Source organism: Blennius ocellaris, assembly GCF_963422515.1.
Source record: "Blennius ocellaris genome assembly, chromosome: 18".
In the NCBI taxonomy this organism is placed as follows: domain Eukaryota; kingdom Metazoa; phylum Chordata; class Actinopteri; order Blenniiformes; family Blenniidae; genus Blennius; species Blennius ocellaris.
In genome coordinates, this window is record NC_137667.1 from 23,595,335 (window position 1) to 23,614,364 (window position 19,030).

Consider the following 19,030-nt stretch of genomic DNA (forward strand, 5'->3'; position numbering starts at 1 on the left):
GAAAGAGGTAGAGGGAGATGTAAAGAAAGAGGTAGAGAGAGATGTAAAGAAAGAGGTAGAGAGAGATGTAAAGAAAGAGGTAGAGAGAGATGTAAAGAAAGAGGTAGAGAGAGATGTAAAGAAAGAGGTAGAGAGAGATGTAAAGAAAGAGGTAGAGAGAGATGTAAAGAAAGAGGTAGAGGGAGATGTAAAGAAAGAGGTAGAGAGAGATGTAAAAAAAGAGGTAGAGAGAGATGTAAAGAAAGAGGTAGAGGGAGATGTAAAGAAAGAGGTAGAGGGAGATGTAAAGAAAGAGGTAGAGAGAGATGTAAAGAAAGAGGTAGAGAGAGATGTAAAGAAAGAGGTAGAGAGAGATGTAAAGAAAGAGGTAGAGAGAGATGTAAAAAAAGAGGTAGAGGGAGATGTAAAGAAAGAGGTAGAGGGAGATGTAAAGAAAGAGGTAGAGGGAGATGTAAAGAAAGAGGTAGAGAGAGATGTAAAGAAAGAGGTAGAGGGAGATGTAAAGAAAGAGGTAGAGAGAGATGTAAAAAAAGAGGTAGAGAGAGATGTAAAAAAAGAGGTAGAGAGAGATGTAAAAAAAGAGGTAGAGGGAGATGTAAAAAAAGAGGTAGAGAGAGATGTAAAAAAGAGGTAGAGGGAGATGTAAAAAAAGAGGTAGAGAGAGATGTAAAAAAAGAGGTAGAGAGAGATGTAAAAAAAGAGGTAGAGGGAGATGTAAAAAAGAGGTAGAGGGAGATGTAAAAAAGAGGTAGAGAGAGATGTAAAAAAAGAGGTAGAGAGAGATGTAAAGAAAGAGGTAGAGAGAGATGTAAAAAAAGAGGTAGAGAGAGATGTAAAAAAAGAGGTAGAGGGAGATGTAAAAAAGAGGTAGAGAGAGATGTAAAAAAAGAGGTAGAGAGAGATGTAAAGAAAGAGGTAGAGAGAGATGTAAAGAAAGAGGTAGAGAGAGATGTAAAGAAAGAGGTAGAGGGAGATGTAAAGAAAGAGGTAGAGGGAGATGTAAAGAAAGAGGTAGAGAGAGATGTAAAGAAAGAGGTAGAGGGAGATGTAAAGAAAGAGGTAGAGGGAGATGTAAAGAAAGAGGTAGAGAGAGATGTAAAAAAGAGGTAGAGAGAGATGTAAAGAAAGAGGTAGAGGGAGATGTAAAGAAAGAGGTAGAGAGAGATGTAAAGAAAGAGGTAGAGGGAGATGTAAAGAAAGAGGTAGAGGGAGATGTAAAGAAAGAGGTAGAGAGAGATGTAAAGAAAGAGGTAGAGAGAGATGTAAAGAAAGAGGTAGAGAGAGATGTAAAGAAAGAGGTAGAGGGAGATGTAAAGAAAGAGGTAGAGGGAGATGTAAAGAAAGAGGTAGAGAGAGATGTAAAGAAAGAGGTAGAGAGAGATGTAAAGAAAGAGGTAGAGAGAGATGTAAAGAAAGAGGTAGAGGGAGATGTAAAGAAAGAGGTAGAGAGAGATGTAAAGAAAGAGGTAGAGAGAGATGTAAAGAAAGAGGTAGAGAGAGATGTAAAAAAAGAGGTAGAGAGAGATGTAAAGAAAGAGGTAGAGAGAGATGTAAAGAAAGAGGTAGAGAGAGATGTAAAAAAAGAGGTAGAGAGAGATGGGGGGAGGGGGTATTTTGAAACAGCCCTAACTGTAAGCTTTAGTAAATAGAAGTTTTGAGTCTGGCCTTAAAAGTCGAGACTGCTTCAGCCTCCCTAACTGAAACTGGGATCTGGTTCCACAAGACGGAGCTTGAGAGCTGAAGGCTCCGCCTCCATTCTACTTTTAGAAAACCGAGGAACGTCCAGTAAGCAGCACTCTGTGAACCAAGTGTTGTTCTTGGGAGATATATGACTAACAGTTCTTGAAGATATGATGCCACCTGGTTGTAAGGATTTAAAATTCTATTCTAGATTTACCAGGGAGCCATTGAAGAGAGGTTAGTATTGGAGTGATGTGATCTCTCATGCTGGGCCTTGTCAGGACTCTCGCTGCAGCATTTTGAATTAATTGAAGATTTTATAAGTAGTTATTTGAACACCCACAATAGGGAGAGTAAAATGAAGTAATGAAGTAAAATGAACCTCTTTTACCTGTAATTAGTACGTAGGTTGTAAATATTAGTCTTTTCACAAACATTTTGGATGGGAAGTATCTCTTTTAAGGGATTTATCACAACATATCACTTACAAGAAGGCGGGTCTGCATTTCAGTCATCAATACTTGGACTGAAAACCTCCCATGCAGGTGGATTATCAAACTGTTCAGAGCTAATTCAGCTGAATTGTGTCACATGTTTCCTGCAGCTTTACAGACTGCTGCATACATAGCTGCACATTGCACAAGGACATTTATTGTTCTCATTAAGTGAACAGACTCCATCTGTGCTGTGTTTTCATGGCGAAGGAACAAATCTGTGAATTTCACATCTCAGCTGAACCCCCTGATCCCAGACTGTTCACCTGACCAACTTTAAAAAGCCTGTGAGATTAAATATACATTCAATAAAATGTAATTGAACTTTATTTTTATCGCACCAAATACAACACTGTCATTTTAGAGAGAGAAACACAACTGATCTGAGGAAAAACTCCCTTGAGCGGGAAGACACCTTTGCAGAACCAAACTCTGAAATGTTTCTGCTATTCTGGGTGGGGAGAGGATAGAGGAGAGGAAAGGACAGACCGATTGGGGGAGAGACTCAAAACACTGGTTCAGGTAGGGTATGGATAAAGACTCTGGGTCAGGTGGTGGGGATCCAAATCCTTAATGTTATATATGTTAACAGTTTGCATCTATAAAAATTAATATTCGGGTTTTTTTTCTCATCAAATTCCCTAAAACAGTGTCCATTATCTGATGGCTCATGATGCACTGGAGGGACGTGTCCCAATGAACATCCAATAGGATTCCTGGGACTTGTTAAACCCCGCCCACACCACTGGGACGCATATTTAATTATTGTTCTTTTACACATTCAACATTCCACAAAATGATACTTGCCCCGGTTATATAATTATGTAGATGCAAAATAACACACACACACACACACACACACACACACACACACACACACACACACACACACACACACACACACACACACAGAGTGTGATGAAGTGTGTTAGTTCCAGTGAATCCCACTACAACTGTATTTCAACAGGATGGAAAATCCAGTGGTTTGCCTGCAGCTATCAGTGTGTGTGTGTGTGTGTGTGTGTGCATGTGTGTGTGCGTGCGTGCGTGCGTGCGTGCGTGCGTGTGTGTGTGTTTAACATTGTACTTTCATGTTACTCAGCTCAGCTGACCTGACTTCCCGTGTGTTCGGACTTGAACTCACCTCCTCCTGCGGCGTCGGGACAAACTCTGTGGATGGAGGACGAGCGACGGACATGACGGCGCCCGGCAGCGAGACGTTGGACAGGCGTCTCTTTCTCACACCGCTGCAGTTGTTGGGGATCTTGAACGCACACCGTTTGTGGTAGTTCAGTCCGCATCCTGGGGGGGGGGGGTAATAACAACAACATTTCCTCCAGTGTCATGAGTCCAGATTCTCCTGGGACTTGGTAGTTTTATAGTTGACAGTCACCGTAATAACAATCCAACTTGGTCAATGTCCATGTACATGTTTTATTTTATTATATTATATCTATTATATTTCTTTTCTGACTGCATGTGTGTGTGATTTTATCACAGCCAACAATGTCAACTTGTGGCCTGGCATGCTCGCTACATAGTTTTCAGGATTTCTGCTTTTTTCATGTAAACGGACATCTTTTTTCCCCAAATCTTGGCTTGTAAAAACAAAACCTTTCTGAAACAGAAAACACAGATACCCTGCGTTTTTACTTGAGCACCACCTCACCTTCACATTTGAGGCCTTGTCGTACGAGTCCCCACAGCATCTCCCCGCAGTCGTCACAGAAGGCCGGCGCCTTGTAGGAGTGTACGTACAGAGTGTGAGGTCGGATCTGGAAGTCTTCCTCAGTGGCCAAAGCTGACGTGGACAAACACAAAGTCAGGGATCAGACATGCCGGTAGCTGTCTGCACCGCCGTGCTTGTTCTCGTCCGTCCAGGTAGGACCCATCTCAAAGTGACTGAACAGGTCAACTGGACTCGGTCTCATGTCTTGAAGATGTTTCGCGCTTTATCCAAATGGCTTCATGCTGTTCCCTTGAACTAGCTACCGAAATCAGATACGTAAACTGTTTGGGTGAGTCACCAAAGTTTCATATATTGGTGGATTATGGTTTCTTGTGTCATTTATGAAAGAGAGCTCAGAAAATAGCAGATTTCAGGAACAGCCTGCGATTCAACCAAGGATCAAGTGACACACAGTCCTTTTGTCCATTAACTTAAGAAACCTCAAAGCATTAACATATGAAACCTTTGGTAACAAACCCAGAAAGAGTTTGAATCCTGAACTCGTCACCATTTCGTTCCACTGGCGAGGAACGTCAAAGGAACCGCTGAAGACAATTAGATAAAGGGCGACAGAAGATGAAGTCCCCCTGACTTGTGATCCTGCACCTGCGTTATCAGACTAACCTCATGAGTCCTGAGGTGCTCATGGTTGTGCGCCTCAGACCAGTTCTACTCCTTTTTTTCTATAGTATGATCACGACTCTATCCATATTGCCCATTTTAATTGGACCTAATTGAAGTAGTGATCAGCACACCGGCTGCACTGGTTAACATTCTTAGTTACAATTACTCTGTAACTTACATAGTAGTTGTAAGCATAGCTTCTTCAATGGCCGCATGCTGGGGCAGTGGCTAGCATTCTTGCCTCACGACATGAAGAATATCATTGGGTCAAATCCAGCCCAGGGCCTTCCTGTGTGGAGTTTGCATGTTCTTCCGGTGTGTGTTGGGTTTCCCCCCCACAGTCCAAAAAACCTGCACCGATCCCTGAGCGCTATGCTATGGCCCACCGATTGGTTAATTCGAGGAAGAGATTTCCCCAAAGGGATTAATGAACGTAAGATTCTCCATCCCTTTGGATAAATTCCAGTAGAGGGGGTGACTGTACTTTTGACTGGAATATCGTAAAGTCATTATTTTGCTCTGGTCCACGAGGCGTCCATGAAAGATTCTGGCATCTAATATTCTTCGTGAACAATCAAACTGAGGCACACACAACAATAAACACGGAATTATTCTGAGTAAATAACCCAAAATCTATTTAGAAGTAGTAGAAATAGCCTGAAACCATCAAAATATTTCAAGAGAGATCTGAAGGACAGCATCCAACATATTTAAAATAATATCTGGGCAACCCCACTCCAGGTTGAGATGGAGGTTTGCAATTATTTCCCAGGAGCAAGAGATTTCCAGCGAGGGTCATGACGGTGTTGATGAGCTGCTTCCCCTCCGGCCACACTGCCCAGCCTCACCCCGGACTGTCCAGGGTGAAGGAAAGGAACAGTAGATAACTGATAACTTGACATCTGCATCGAGGCAATTCCAACAATCTGATGTAACCTGACAGAGATTCAGCACATCTACGGTAAACAACAAGGGTCTCAGTGATGAGCCCTGGGGAACACCCTCCCTGTGTGGTACTCCATGGATGTACACTCAGCATTTCATATGGTCTCATTCATAACCACCAGTTAGCGCTGCTCAAGGCTTCAGAATTGTCACAATTCATTTATTTGACCAGAATGTGTGTAGAAAAAAACACAATTATTTAAAAAATAAATAAACAAAATTATAACCAATTTGAGACTAAAGTTGCCTTAATCTGTTCTAGTTTTATCGCACTTGAATTTGCACCTCTTTAATTTTATGACGTAAAAGACATTAGTTTGCAATTGTTGATTTAAGTTAGTGGAACTAAACTTTGTCAATTTAGTTTGTTTGTTTTCAATTTCATTTAAGTGTATCTAATTATATTCCCATCTCATAAATTTGCTTTAACTTCCATTGAATTCGCTCAACGAAAACTACCACCTTCATATCAGATTGTAGCTCTGAGTCATTTTTTAAAAGTCTTGCAACCAGTTGATGATCACAGTTGTAGTGACAAGCGCACAGAGACACTGAACCTGCAGAGAGCTGCAAGGTTTCAGCAGTACAGCCAGACGGAGGAGGAGGAAGTGGTCGTGGGTTCGTACACGATGTGGTTCGGGTTGTTTTTCATCCTCCAGAGTAAAATAGAGCCGTCGCTGCAGCGCTGCACCTGTACAGCCGGCCCTGTTTGAGGCGTCAGTCTGAGTGACAATCCCAGACAAAATGTTGTGGTTTATAAGGGGCAAATCCAGGGTGACCCGGGGCGAGTCATTGGTGGAGGAAACAAAGTCTAAAGTGTATCCGCAAAACCTTCGTCACGTTCCGGGGCTCCGTTTACACGTCGGATCCGCTGCATCCTTGAACTTTTTATCTCGGCTCCCAGGATGGAAATGTTCTTTCATGGTCGTGATTCTCGCCTGCAGAGACCGCCGGAGGCGACGGAGCGCAGACACCGTGCATGCGCTTCTCTCCCCGTGGTAAACACTTCCTTCTGCTGATGCACCAGTAAACAAACATGGCGGCCCCCGGAGTGGTTTGACTCGCTTTATAGTCCATATTGGTCGTTTTACAGCTGAGACTAGCATCCGATTGGTCATATGAATGTCGGGTTCTCTCAATGTTGTTCACGTCTCTTGCGTATGGTTCTCTGCACACGTCTGCGTGGCTTCATTACAAAAACAAGCGGCTCCATGTCCCGGCAGAATAACGTCATGGTGGTCAGTGGGTAAAAGCAAGGATGAGGCGTCGTCACAGGAAACGTTGGTCGTGTAAACGTGGCTTGAGTCAACTTCTGCGAGGGAAAACTCACAGGACATGAAATCAGTCAAACAAAAGAAGCTCGGATGTGAAGTTTCATGTTCTCCCTGATAGATGGTTTGGTTTATTTTCCAGCCTGTGGCTCAGTGGAAGTGTGCAAGCTAACTGACCTTCAGAACGTAGACTGTTCAACAATGATTGCCTCCAAACAAGACGCGTGTGCAAAAACTTCACTGCGCACATTTTACCATAAGCAATCAAACACGTGAATACTTGAAACCAAGCTGTATTTTATTTACTTCATTACAGGAAGGTTCATTAAATTAGTCTGAGGCTATTTTGGGCTACTTTCATATGGGTTTAATCGACCTTCAACTTTCACATGAGTTTTGACCAGTTTGAACAACTTCTCCGATGGTTTGCAGGTTAAGCTCCTTTCTTATGTTTGGGTAGTTTTTGGTTAGTTTTTGACAGGTTTCTTTAGGCTGATGTCAGATAGTTCTCAGGCTACCTTTAGGCTGCTTTTAGGTGTGTTTCAGGGTTTCAGGTTAGTTTTGTCAACAGGTTTCAGGCTAATTTAAGAGCAGCTTTGGAAATCATTTGGGATCATTAAGTTTACTGTAAAGCCGCTGTTCCACTGCAGTACGTGACGGAGCGGGACAGAGCAGGAGGTTACGGTATGGCAAAGTGCACCCAGGACCAACTCTGTCTCTGGTCCCCCAACACAAAGTAGGGTAAAAATGTAGTCGGGGTTGTGAACGACTGGGAGACGTCCAGCGAAGAACACGGAAGCAGCCAGTGGCCATCAAGTTGTTCTCTTGTGACTCAGGTTAAACTTTCTCGAAGTGAACAGCAGCGTCCAGCTCCTGTTGAATCTCCTCCTCCGGTTCCTGAGAGGAGCCACACGACTCCACGGTCTTTTAACGACCTGGTTAAAAGACCGCAGTGATGTGTCACGCTGACGTTTCAATAAACCCAGTTAACAAATCAACCATTGAGTGCAAAGCGGTGCGTGTAAACAACAGTGGAGGGTTACAGCCGAGGAAATAATTAAATATTGCAGCCAAGTTGAGAGTGACGATCGTCACTGACCAATCAGCAGACGGCATCGCCGTGGCTCCTCCTCACAGACCCGTTACTCGGCGTTTGGTACCGCAGCAGAAGTAGTGGAAAATAGTACCCGGCGGTGGCGGGTTCTCTCCGTACCATCCACAACTTTAAGGACGGATCGCAAGAAAACCCACCCTGCCCTGCGACAGAAAGTGCCGTGGAACCGCGCTTTTTCATCAGAGGGAAAATATAATGATGGGAAAAATAACATACATTTAAAAAGGCAAGCACGTACCAGACAGTACCACCTTGACCAGGTCGCCCTCGTGTATCTCCTCCGCTGACGTCAGCCGCTGCAGGATGTTGTCGGAGTTCAGGTCATGACGGAAGAGGAGAATCTTATCGTACATCCCGAAAAATCCACATTCAGGGAACTGAGGAGAAAGAAAACGAATAGTTTTTACCACAATTAGCTACAACAGGTACAATGACACACACACACACACACACACACACACACACACACACACACACACACACACACACACACACACACACACACACACACACACACACACACACACACACACACACACAGCAACAGCTGTGGAACCAGACAAGCCTGAGGCTTACCAGATATAAACAAACTGAATATCAAACATTAACAAAGCAAAGCAAGAGAACAAAGACAAGTTTTCAGCTTTTCTGTTGGTTCCATGTAAACACTGCTGTGTAAACACAAACGAAACAAACATTATGAGTTTTTCTTTTACGCTGTTGTGTAACAGGGTCTCAGAGAAACACCAACAATAACGGAAGAGCTGTAGTAACGCTTCTAAATCCACTGTGACAACAAATAACTTATTTAAGATGTTTTAAAACCAGTTTATATCTGTTCAGTACTAAAACTCTCCAACATCACACTCCAGAACAAAAGGTGTTGAAACCAGACTGACCCGATTTAAAGACCAAATCTAAAACCAGGTCTAAGTTTTTTCAAACCTCTTTACAAGTCCATGAAACAGTTCAACAGTCGTTTGAAATAAGTCCAACATCCACTTAAAACCAGCTCAACATTGAGTCTCAAAAACTCATTTAACATTTAAAAGTAGTTTCTGTCTGAAACTCGTCCAACATCAACTCTTACTCAGTTTGAAACTGAAACTGAAACCAAGTGTAAAGTTTGTCTTTTTCGCTCTTGTTTTGATAGTTTTTTATTCTGTGAAAAACAAATTTTTTCAATCAATGCTCATGTCGTTATGTGTACAACATGTCTCATCTCTCAATCTCTACATGTATACAAATCCATATTCTTTTTTATATTTCGCCACTTTCATGAGTGACATCTACCTTTTTTCCATCATGTTTGTTTCATATTAACATTAAAACCAACCTTTTCCTGAAAAATATTCTGTAAAACCTAATTTTTGCTTCTACTTGCTGAGTGAAATTCCTTCACGATTATACTTATAAGAAATAATATCTCCATGTTCTTTATTCATTGATGCTATTTTTGTCACATATATATGCATGAATCAACACTTTTTTGTATATCCAAGTTTGAAATCTCTTGACATTGTGTTTTATCTTCTCATCTCCCTTTCTTCTGCAATTTCTGCTTCATTCATACGTGCAAAACTTGATTTTTCTCTCTTTTTTGTTTACTTTACACAATAAAGTGTCAAAATCTTTTTATGTCATTTTTCTTCATCTTCATGAGTAAAACCTTTTTTGTTTGTGTCACTTTTGTGAAAAAAATCTTCTCAATAAAAAGAGCACAAAAACTCCCCAGCAACCAAACCTCCATTTGTTCTCGAGGACCCTGCAACATCCTGTGGCGGGTCCAGGCCGGGGTCACCGGGGTCACCGGGGTCACCGGGGGCGTCTGGTATTCGTTTCTGTGTGTTTGAGGTTGCTGTGGTGTTCGCCGAACCCACAGGTCAGAAAAAGCCTCAACATGAGGTGAAACAGACTAAACCAGGCGTTTACTGAAGCTATAATCATTTGTGGATAATGTCCAGGTTTATTAAAATTTCTTTGGTGTGTGTTTCTCTGCCTGTGTGTTATGTGTCATGTTGCATCGGCACGATGTTCCAATTCACTATGGAGAATCTCAGAGGAATTCAATAATATTCAATCCAGGTTCATTCTATATAATCTGGGTGCTTTTGTGTGTGTGTGTGTGTGTGTGTGTGCGTGATCCATGCAGCTCCTGTTGGTGGGTTCCTGCTGTTGACGCTGCTCACTTCCTGCTACATGAGACAGGAAGTGGCTCCAGCTGCACACCAGCAGGCTGCTGAAGCACCAGACACACAGCACACCAACCTTCAAGTACCTTCAGCTTCATCTTCAGCTTCCACCAGAACATTCACCCATTCATTACACGGACGCGGCTGCCAGGCGAGGTGCTTGACCCATCAAGCAGTTTGTGGTTCAGTGTCTTGCTCAAGGACAATTTGACGTATGGAAGTATGGGGGGGTCGAGCCAACGACCTTCCTATTGAGAGACGGGCTGCTTCGCTCACTCAGCTTCAGTTCACCATTGTCACATAAAGTCACCCATAACACACACACACACACACACACACACACACACACACACACACACACACACACACACACACACACACACACACACACACACACACACACACACACACACACACAGACACACACACACACACACACACACACACACACACACACACAGACACACACACACACACACACACACACACACACACACACACACACACACACACACACACACACACACACACCATATGGAGACCTTCACGCCTGCCCGACAGCAGACGAGGGCCCTCCTGGTCCTGAAGAGCTTCAGTCCCTCATGTTTCAAAGTGCTTCCGCTTGAAATGAATGAATGCATGAATGCAAGACACTACGTTAGCTGGTTTTCTGTGTGTGTCTGTTTTGATTGCCATGACGACACATCTGGGCTCTCATCCAATCACGGTGCAGCCACTCGTCATTTTCTGAGGTGGGCGTTAAAACACACTAAGAGCACTGTTAATGGACAGGAGTGTGTGTGTAATACACACTGATCCTCTCTTTGTGGATAATCCTCCATTAACCAGGATAACGCCACACACACACACACACACACACACACACACACACACACACACACACACACACACACACACACACACACACACACACACACACACACACACACACACTTTCTCTGACTCCACAATCACACAAAATACGAAACACATTTCTTCGCCGCGTCGTTCTGTCCATCAGGGCCGACAACCCTGCAGGTCCTGTCGTGACCTCTGACCCCCGGGAGCTGGGGGCCGTCAACCCTGGTGTGTTTTCACTGGGTTGGGGGAGGGGTGAAGTGGAAGGGGGGTAAATCTCACCCAGCGTCTTACTCAGCAAGGCGTTCGTTACATTATCAGAAGGACTCAATAATCCCGATTCTAATCCTGAAAACGCAAACCCACATGAGCGCTACAATCCGCCTTAATAGCTCTGCTATGTATAGTGCAAATAAGTTAGTCAGGGACATATTGAGGAGGCCGAAGGGTTAACAAATATGTACATGAGAGGCATGTCACAGTTCACAATGAAGTTTTGAATAAGGGGTCGACTCTATCCAACAATTATCTTGATCAAATTGTAATCAGTGCAAACCAATGTAAATGAGTTAATTAATTCAAATTGCTTGTTACTGGAAATCCAAGGTAACTCGTGATATGAGAAGTAACACTTGCATTCCTGTGACAGGAGGATGAAGCTCTATCAGGTGGATGTTTTCATTTCTAATCAGTTCTATTCAAGGCTGCAATGAGCTAATGCTAATATCCCTTTCAGTGGTACTGACATTCAATTAACACTGTCTAGGTTTGGACAGTTTAACTCCACAACATTGAATTCTATCTGTGGGGGAAACCCCAAAAATATTTTTTCTTTCTACACCTGTGTCTGCTCTGTGATGCTCTTCTCAGACAAGTGGAGTAAAGATGCCAATGAGCATGCTCAGAGTGGACCTAGTGGGCCTCACCGCATAGCTTTTTGTCCCATCATCGACACGGTGCAACGTTTTAAAGAGCCTGACAACGCCGTTGTCTGGACAACGGGTCCCAGCGTAGAGAAGTTTGAAAACGCCGCCGAGGCACTGACGTGTGGACAGGCCAGGTGAGCGCGGTGTCGTGTGGACGCAGATCTTCCTGCACCGTTGCTGAGTGGACAGGAAACTTTAAGAACGACCGTGTGGACAGGGCCTGGAATGGGCCTGTCATCGCATTTTGGGCATTCCGTTTCCACGGCAACAATGTTTCGAGCCACTAAAAACACAACCTTTGAAAGGTGCAACATTTTGTAAATGCTCCATCTCCATGGAGACGGGTGAAAAATGCAACTTTTTGAAAACGCTTCAACTTTGGCTCCATGTAAACAGAAGGAAACCTTTTTAAAACGTTGCTGTTGCACATCACGGTCCTACTAAATGGTAGTTCTGCACATGCTCAGTCGCTGGGCAATAAGAACAGTGTTTCCTCCAGAGTGTGGTGGCTCCCAGTCCAGGACTTGGTAGTTTGATAGTTGCTTGTGTGTGAAATATAAGGATTAAATGATTAAACCTGCTTCGATGTATGTGACACTATGTTTTATATAATAACAGTAAAAATGGCAGGTCTCGTCCTCAAAGCAAGTTTTGATTGTTGATAAATCATAAATTATGTCCATGGTGTTGTGTTTGTGCTGTGAGCTTGAATTCTAAGAGAATAATAGAAACAAAGAAGATAAAGAGATCGTGTGCCTCGTCATGTCATCCGGCTGTCGCTCTATTGTGTTTCATCGGAATCAACCGAGACTTTAAATGTCCGCAGCATCGCCATCACAACTTGCCAGAGTCTGGTCTGCTTGTGTGATTGTGACGGTCATTGTTCCTTGTTGTATTGCACCACGAGGCTTTACTGTGTCTATTAGATGCAGTTGGGAGGAGCGTCATGACGCTCCATCACCTCCACTCACTGTAGGATCGGCTGCAGTCAACTGCATTTCAACAGTTTACAATGCCCAGTCACATTTCTGCGATCATTTTGGTGAAAGTAGCACAAAGGCAATACAGAAGTAGTGTAACATACTACAATTCCGTGAGAATGACAGTAACTAATAATATATACTATAATACATTTTGCCCAACACGGTTAATGACCGTGATAAAATGTGGGTCTCGGGGTGAGCCCAGGTGAGAAGCCCTGGTTTAGAGTGTATTGTTCTCTGCAGTGGACGTTTCTATTAAAACAACAAAACACCCACTACTGGCGTTTTCAGTGCTTCTGCCATATCTGTGTCATCAGAAATTATTTTTAAAATGTTGCTGTCTAAATGCAAAATTTTTCTGTAATGAAAGACCTTCCAGGAGTGTTTTTACTTGAGAGACTGTCGTGAACACGGAGCGGGTTATGACTGCGTTTCTTCTGACACCAAGTTAAGCCCAATAAATGTAGATGAAGACTAAAGTGTTCCTCCTGGGAGAATCGTAGTCAAATCTATGTTGTTTCTGGAAGCAGAATGACGTCCAGCAGCCCGTCGTGTTCACACATCAGACAGGTTCATAAAACACAGCGTGAAGAGCAGCAACAGATGATGGCTCCGTCGTCTTCCGCTAAGAGCCGTTCAGCTCCAATAAAACTCTTCAGGCCTTTTGGCGCGTGCCTGCAATTAGCCTGGGAGGATGGGTGTTAAAGCGGCGACATGATGGGAAAGGCAAACAGCTGTGAGCCGGTTCCCCCTGGCATCCGCTCGCCGTCTCCGGCACGCCGCTCAGGAAACAACAGGAAGCGGCGCTGAGAGAGGGTCAAGGCTGGCAGAGGGAGGTTCACTCACTCATCCACTCGTTAGAGGCAGGAACCACTGCACACACACACACACACACACACACACACACACACACACACACACACACACACACACACACACACACACACACACACACACACACACACACACACACACACACACACACACACACACACACACACATCCTTCCTCCTCAGATTCCTCTGGGTGTCACACTGCTTCGTTCAACACAAACATGTTTCCAACACGTTTCACTGGCGTCACTTTCAAACAGCAGCAGGTTCTGTTCACTTTTAACGGATATTGACTTCACAGCGGTGGATGACGGTTGAACTGGATCGGAGAAATGGGACTGAAAACACACCTGCGGCACTGAAACCACGGAGGAAGACGACGGTATGATCTGCTCCCTCCAGCTGGGGGAGCAGAGATCAGCACCAACTGTGAGGTTCAGTGTCCTGATGAAGACGAGGAGGCGGGACCACAGTACAGTTTTAAGATGGCTGCATCGGCTCCCCGTGTGTTTCAGGATCGATTTTAAGGTTCTTTTGATGGTTTTTAAAAGCCTTAATGGTCTTGGTCCTCCTTATCTCTCTGAACTGCTTTTACTTTATGAACCCTCGCGGCCCCTTCGCTCCTCCGGCAGGGGTCTCCTAGTTATTCCCAATGTCAGGACACATACTCTCGGCAAGGCGTCTTTCCAGTATTACGGCCCTCGCCTTTGGAACGACCTGCCGGAGGAGCGAAGGGCCGCAGAGAACGTTCAGGTTTTTAAGAGCAGGCTCAAGCCCCACCAGATATTCATTCTTGCTAGACCTATTGATTTATCGTACCTTATAACAATTAATGGCTATATAATTGTTATTGTAATTGTTTTTAAAATCTGTAAAGCACTTTGTGCTACATGAAAATGTATGAAAAGTGCTTTATAAAGATTGATTTGATTTGATTAGTGTCTGGAAATAAAAAGATCTGCAGTTTGAAGATGTTACGATTAATACAGCTCATGGTTCTGGTGCGTTCATGAGTAACGGAAGTCTCAGTTGTGTGTCTCTGCTACTCTAGAGAATTGAATCTATTAATCTATTTTTTTTCTTTAAAATCTTTTCCCTTTGCGTGGTTCTGTGGCCGGCCTTCTGTCTGACATCCCTGCTGAACAGCTTGTGGGTCGATCCTGGTCTGCTCACACACATTGTAATGGCTGACGGCTATCAGAGTGCTAAATGAACGTCCAGTGGCGACATGTGGAACTGCACCTTGAGACAAACACTTTGCACGGGTCGACCTCAAAAGGTCACCAAAAGCGAGTTTGAGAACTTGAAGAGACTCTTTAACAGGATTAAAAGAGGATTTTTCTAACAGGTCCAGACAGCAGCTGTGCGTGACTTTCAGGGTCACAGGTTCAACGGGAAAACGCAGTGCTTTTCAGAGAATGTTCCTCACTAATGAGACGCCAAATGGAGTTTGAAAAGTTAAGCCGGGATTTCACAAAAACTTTGCCAGACAGAGCGAGTGAGAGTCAGATGAGAGGAGGCCGTTAATGGGTTTTAATTCTTGCATGGAGGCGAGTGAATGACTGGATTTCAGCAGGAAATCACTGGAAAAACCCCAAAAAGACCACCTGCTTCTGCTGGTTTCAGGAAAGCTCATTTGTTTTCTGTGATTATGTTTCTAGACTGTGGAGGGAGAAAACCAAAGCACAGGGAGAACATGCAGACGCCACCCGATCCAGACTGCAACCTGCCACTTGGCTCGGTGTCACGTCTCTGTCTGATCTTCTGTGTCTCACCTCATGTTTTCTATTATCCTATCTTGTTCTTCCACTGCTCAGCACTCATGTGCACCAGCTGTGGTGCTCAAATTATCCTTATTCTCATCATTATTATGATTACTATCAATGTTATTATTTAGAAATTCGTTTTTATGATGACATCAGGACAAAATGCTTCACATACTTAAATAAAACACACACACACGACCATTAATATAGTATGTGAGTTTTCATTTTGGTAAATTATTTTATCCGACCACTTTGGTCTCTTGCCATCATTTATCTGAACTTGCATTTGTCGCTTGAAATTACATCTTTTCATAAATGTTAGAAATGTATGTTATTTTATTATTATTTATTGATTTGTAACTTGTGGTGAAGGTAAAATGTACTCATTCATTAACAAATAAAAATCAGCGTAGTTTAACAGGTACATTTCCTGATTTCTCCTGCTCATTTCACAAATGCATGTTCATTATAAAGACAGGCTTTACATTTTAAATTGTCACATCAGAAGTACATTTATTGATTTGGCAGAGACAAAGGCCTGTTTGACAGTGAGGGAAATGAGAGCCCATTCAGATATTTGATCACAGTGACCCATGTCCGAGCTGTTTTGTGGCTGTTGAAGCTCCACCTCCCATGTTTTCACACCAGACACTGGCCTCTGTCGCGTGTGGTACCAATTCTGATATTTTCCTACATTCCACTGCTTCGTCATCGACGCGTGACTGACGTCACGGAGAAGCTCTGGAGGAAGCTTTTTCCTCCTTCTCCTTCTTTCCTCCTCATGTTGTCTCCACTTTGTAACAACCACTTGAAAATGGATCTACAGGCTGACCATAGTTGCCAGATCTGGAGGGTATCCCCCAATTGGGGAGCCAGACGCTCTTACCTTTTAACTTTATTTTGTGAATTTGTGTGTATATGGCGTGTTCATTATGATATATATAATAGTTTTATGGTTTTAACAGGCTGAGGTTTGGGCTGGTTTGGACTGGCATGCTGGTCACCCTGCTGCTGACCAGCATGCCATGTGTAAACATCTTGATCAGCGTGACTTTGCGTCATTTTCTGCGCTCTGAGGATCACACACACACACACACACACACACCAAGCCTTGGTAACCACAGTAACCAGCAGAGTGGAGGACCCGGCTGCTTCACGTCGCCATGCCGACAGAAAGATACCATTTCTACACTTTACAGCAGAGGAGGTATGAAGGAGGTGATTTGAACTCACTTTTAATTATTTCAAACTACAGCAGCAAATAGAAGTAGAAATAGCAGTGGTAGTATTAGTTGTAATAGTGGTAGTATTAACTGGAAAAGTTAAAGGACTGCTAGTTTGAGGAAAGTTAAAGGACTGCTAGTTTGAGGAAAAGTTAAAGGACTGCTAGTTTAAGGAAAGTTAAAGGACTGCTAGTTTGAGGAAAAGTTAAAGGACTGCTAGTTTGAGGAAAGTTAAAGGACTGCTAGTTTGAGGAAAAGTTAAAGGATTGCTAGTTTGAGGAAAAGTTAAAGGACTGCTAGTTTGAGGAAAAGTTAAAGGACTGCTAGTTTGAGGAAAGTTAAAGGACTGCTAGTTTGAGGAAAAGTTAAAGGACTGCTAGTTTGAGGAAAGTTAAAGGACTGCTAGTTTGAGGAAAAGTTAAAGGACTGCTAGTTTGAGGAAAGTTGAAGGACTGCTAGTTTGAGGAAAGTTAAAGGACTGCTAGTTTGAGGAAAGTTAAAGGACTGCTAGTTTAAGGAAAGTTAAAGGACTGCTAGTTTGAGGAAAAGTTAAAGGATTGCTAGTTTGAGGAAAGTTAAAGGACTGCTAGTTTGAGGAAAGTTAAAGGACTGCTAGTTTGAGGAAAAGTTAAAGGACTGCTAGTTTGAGGAAAGTTAAAGGACTGCTAGTTTGAGGAAAGTTGAAGGACTGCTAGTTTAAGGAAAGTTAAAGGACTGCTAGTTTGAGGAAAGTTAAAGGACTGCTAGTTTGAGGAAAAGTTAAAGGACTGCTAGTTTGAGGAAAGTTAAAGGACTGCTAGTTTGAGGAAAAGTTGAAGGACTGCTAGTTTGAGGAAAAGTTAAAGGACTGCTAGTTTGAGGAAAGTTAAAGGACTGCTAGTTTGAGGAAAAGTTAAAGGACTGCTAGTTTGAGGAAAGTTAAAGGACTGCTAGTTTGAGGAAAAGTTAAAGGACTGCTAGTTTGAGGAAAGTTAAAGGACTGCTAGTTTGGGGAAAGGTAAAGGACTGCTAGTTTGAGGAAAAGTTAAAGGACTGCTAGTTTGAGGAAAGTTAAAGGACTGCTAGTTTGAGGAAAAGTTAAAGGACTGCTAGTTTGAGGAAAGTTAAAGGACTGCTAGTTTGAGGAAAAGTTAAAGGACTGCTAGTTTGAGGAAAGTTAAAGGACTGCTAGTTTGGGGAAAGTTAAAGGACTGCTAGTTTGAGGAAAAGTTGAAGGACTGCTAGTTTGAGGAAAAGTTAAAGGACTGCTAGTTTGAGGAAAGTTAAAGGACTGCTAGTTTGAGGAAAGTTAAAGGACTGCTAGTTTGAGGAAAAGTTAAAGGACTGCTAGTTTGAGGAAAGTTGAAGGACTGCTAGTTTAAGGAAAGTTAAAGGACTGCTAGTTTGAGGAAAGTTAAAGGACTGCTAGTTTAAGGAAAGTTAAAGGACTGCTAGTTTGAGGAAAGTTGAAGGACTGCTAGTTTAAGGAAAGTTAAAGGACTGCTAGTTTGAGGAAAGTTAAAGGACTGCTAGTTTGGGGAAAGTTAAAGGACTGCTAGTTTGAGGAAAAGTTGAAGGACTGCTAGTTTGAGGAAAAGTTAAAGGACTGCTAGTTTGAGGAAAGTTAAAGGACTGCTAGTTTGAGGAAAGTTGAAGGACTGCTAGTTTAAGGAAAGTTAAAGGACTGCTAGTTTGAGGAAAGTTGAAGGACTGCTAGTTTAAGGAAAGTTAAAGGACTGCTAGTTTGAGGAAAGTTAAAGGACTGCTAGTTTAAGGAAAGTTAAAGGACTGCTAGTTTGAGGAAAGTTGAAGGACTGCTAGTTTAAGGAAAGTTAAAGGACTGCTAGTTTGAGGAAAGTTAAAGGACTGCTAGTTTGGGGAAAGTTAAAGGACTGCTAGTTTGAGGAAAAGTTGAAGGACTGCTAGTTTGAGGAAAAGTTAAAGGACTGCTAGTTTGAGGAAAGTTAAAGGACTGCTCGTTTGAGGAAAAGTTAAAGGACTCCTAGTTTGAGGAAAAGTTAAAGGACTGCTAGTTTGAGGAAAGTTAAAGGACTGCTAGTTTAAGGAAAGTTAAAGGACTGCTAGTTTGAGGAAAGTTGAAGGACTGCTAGTTTAAGGAAAGTTAAAGGACTGCTAGTTTGAGGAAAAGTTAAAGGACTGCTAGTTTGAGGAAAGTTGAAGGACTGCTAGTTTGAGGAAAAGTTAAAGGACTGCTAGTTTGAGGAAAGTTAAAGGACTGCTAGTTTGAGGAAAGTTAAAGGACTGCTAGTTTGGGGAAAGTTAAAGGACTGCTAGTTTGAGGAAAAGTTGAAGGACTGCTAGTTTGAGGAAAAGTTAAAGGACTGCTAGTTTGAGGAAAGTTAAAGGACTGCTAGTTTGAGGAAAGTTAAAGGACTGCTAGTTTGAGGAAAGT

The 19,030-nt window shown here is 42.9% G+C and overlaps 1 protein-coding gene across 1 annotated transcript in view; it reads right to left on the minus strand.

The window, feature by feature from the left end:
- LOC308143083 (serine/threonine-protein kinase D3-like) overlaps positions 1-19,030 on the minus strand; it is a 68,158-nt gene that overhangs the window by 32,496 nt on the left and 16,632 nt on the right. Inside the window, exons 3-5 of the mRNA XM_080513764.1 lie at positions 8,096-8,234; positions 3,844-3,975; positions 3,319-3,476 (exon numbers count right to left, since the gene is read on the minus strand). Coding sequence (XP_080369890.1) covers positions 3,319-3,476; positions 3,844-3,975; positions 8,096-8,234 — 429 coding nt within the window. The remainder of the gene's footprint in view (positions 1-3,318; positions 3,477-3,843; positions 3,976-8,095; positions 8,235-19,030) is intronic.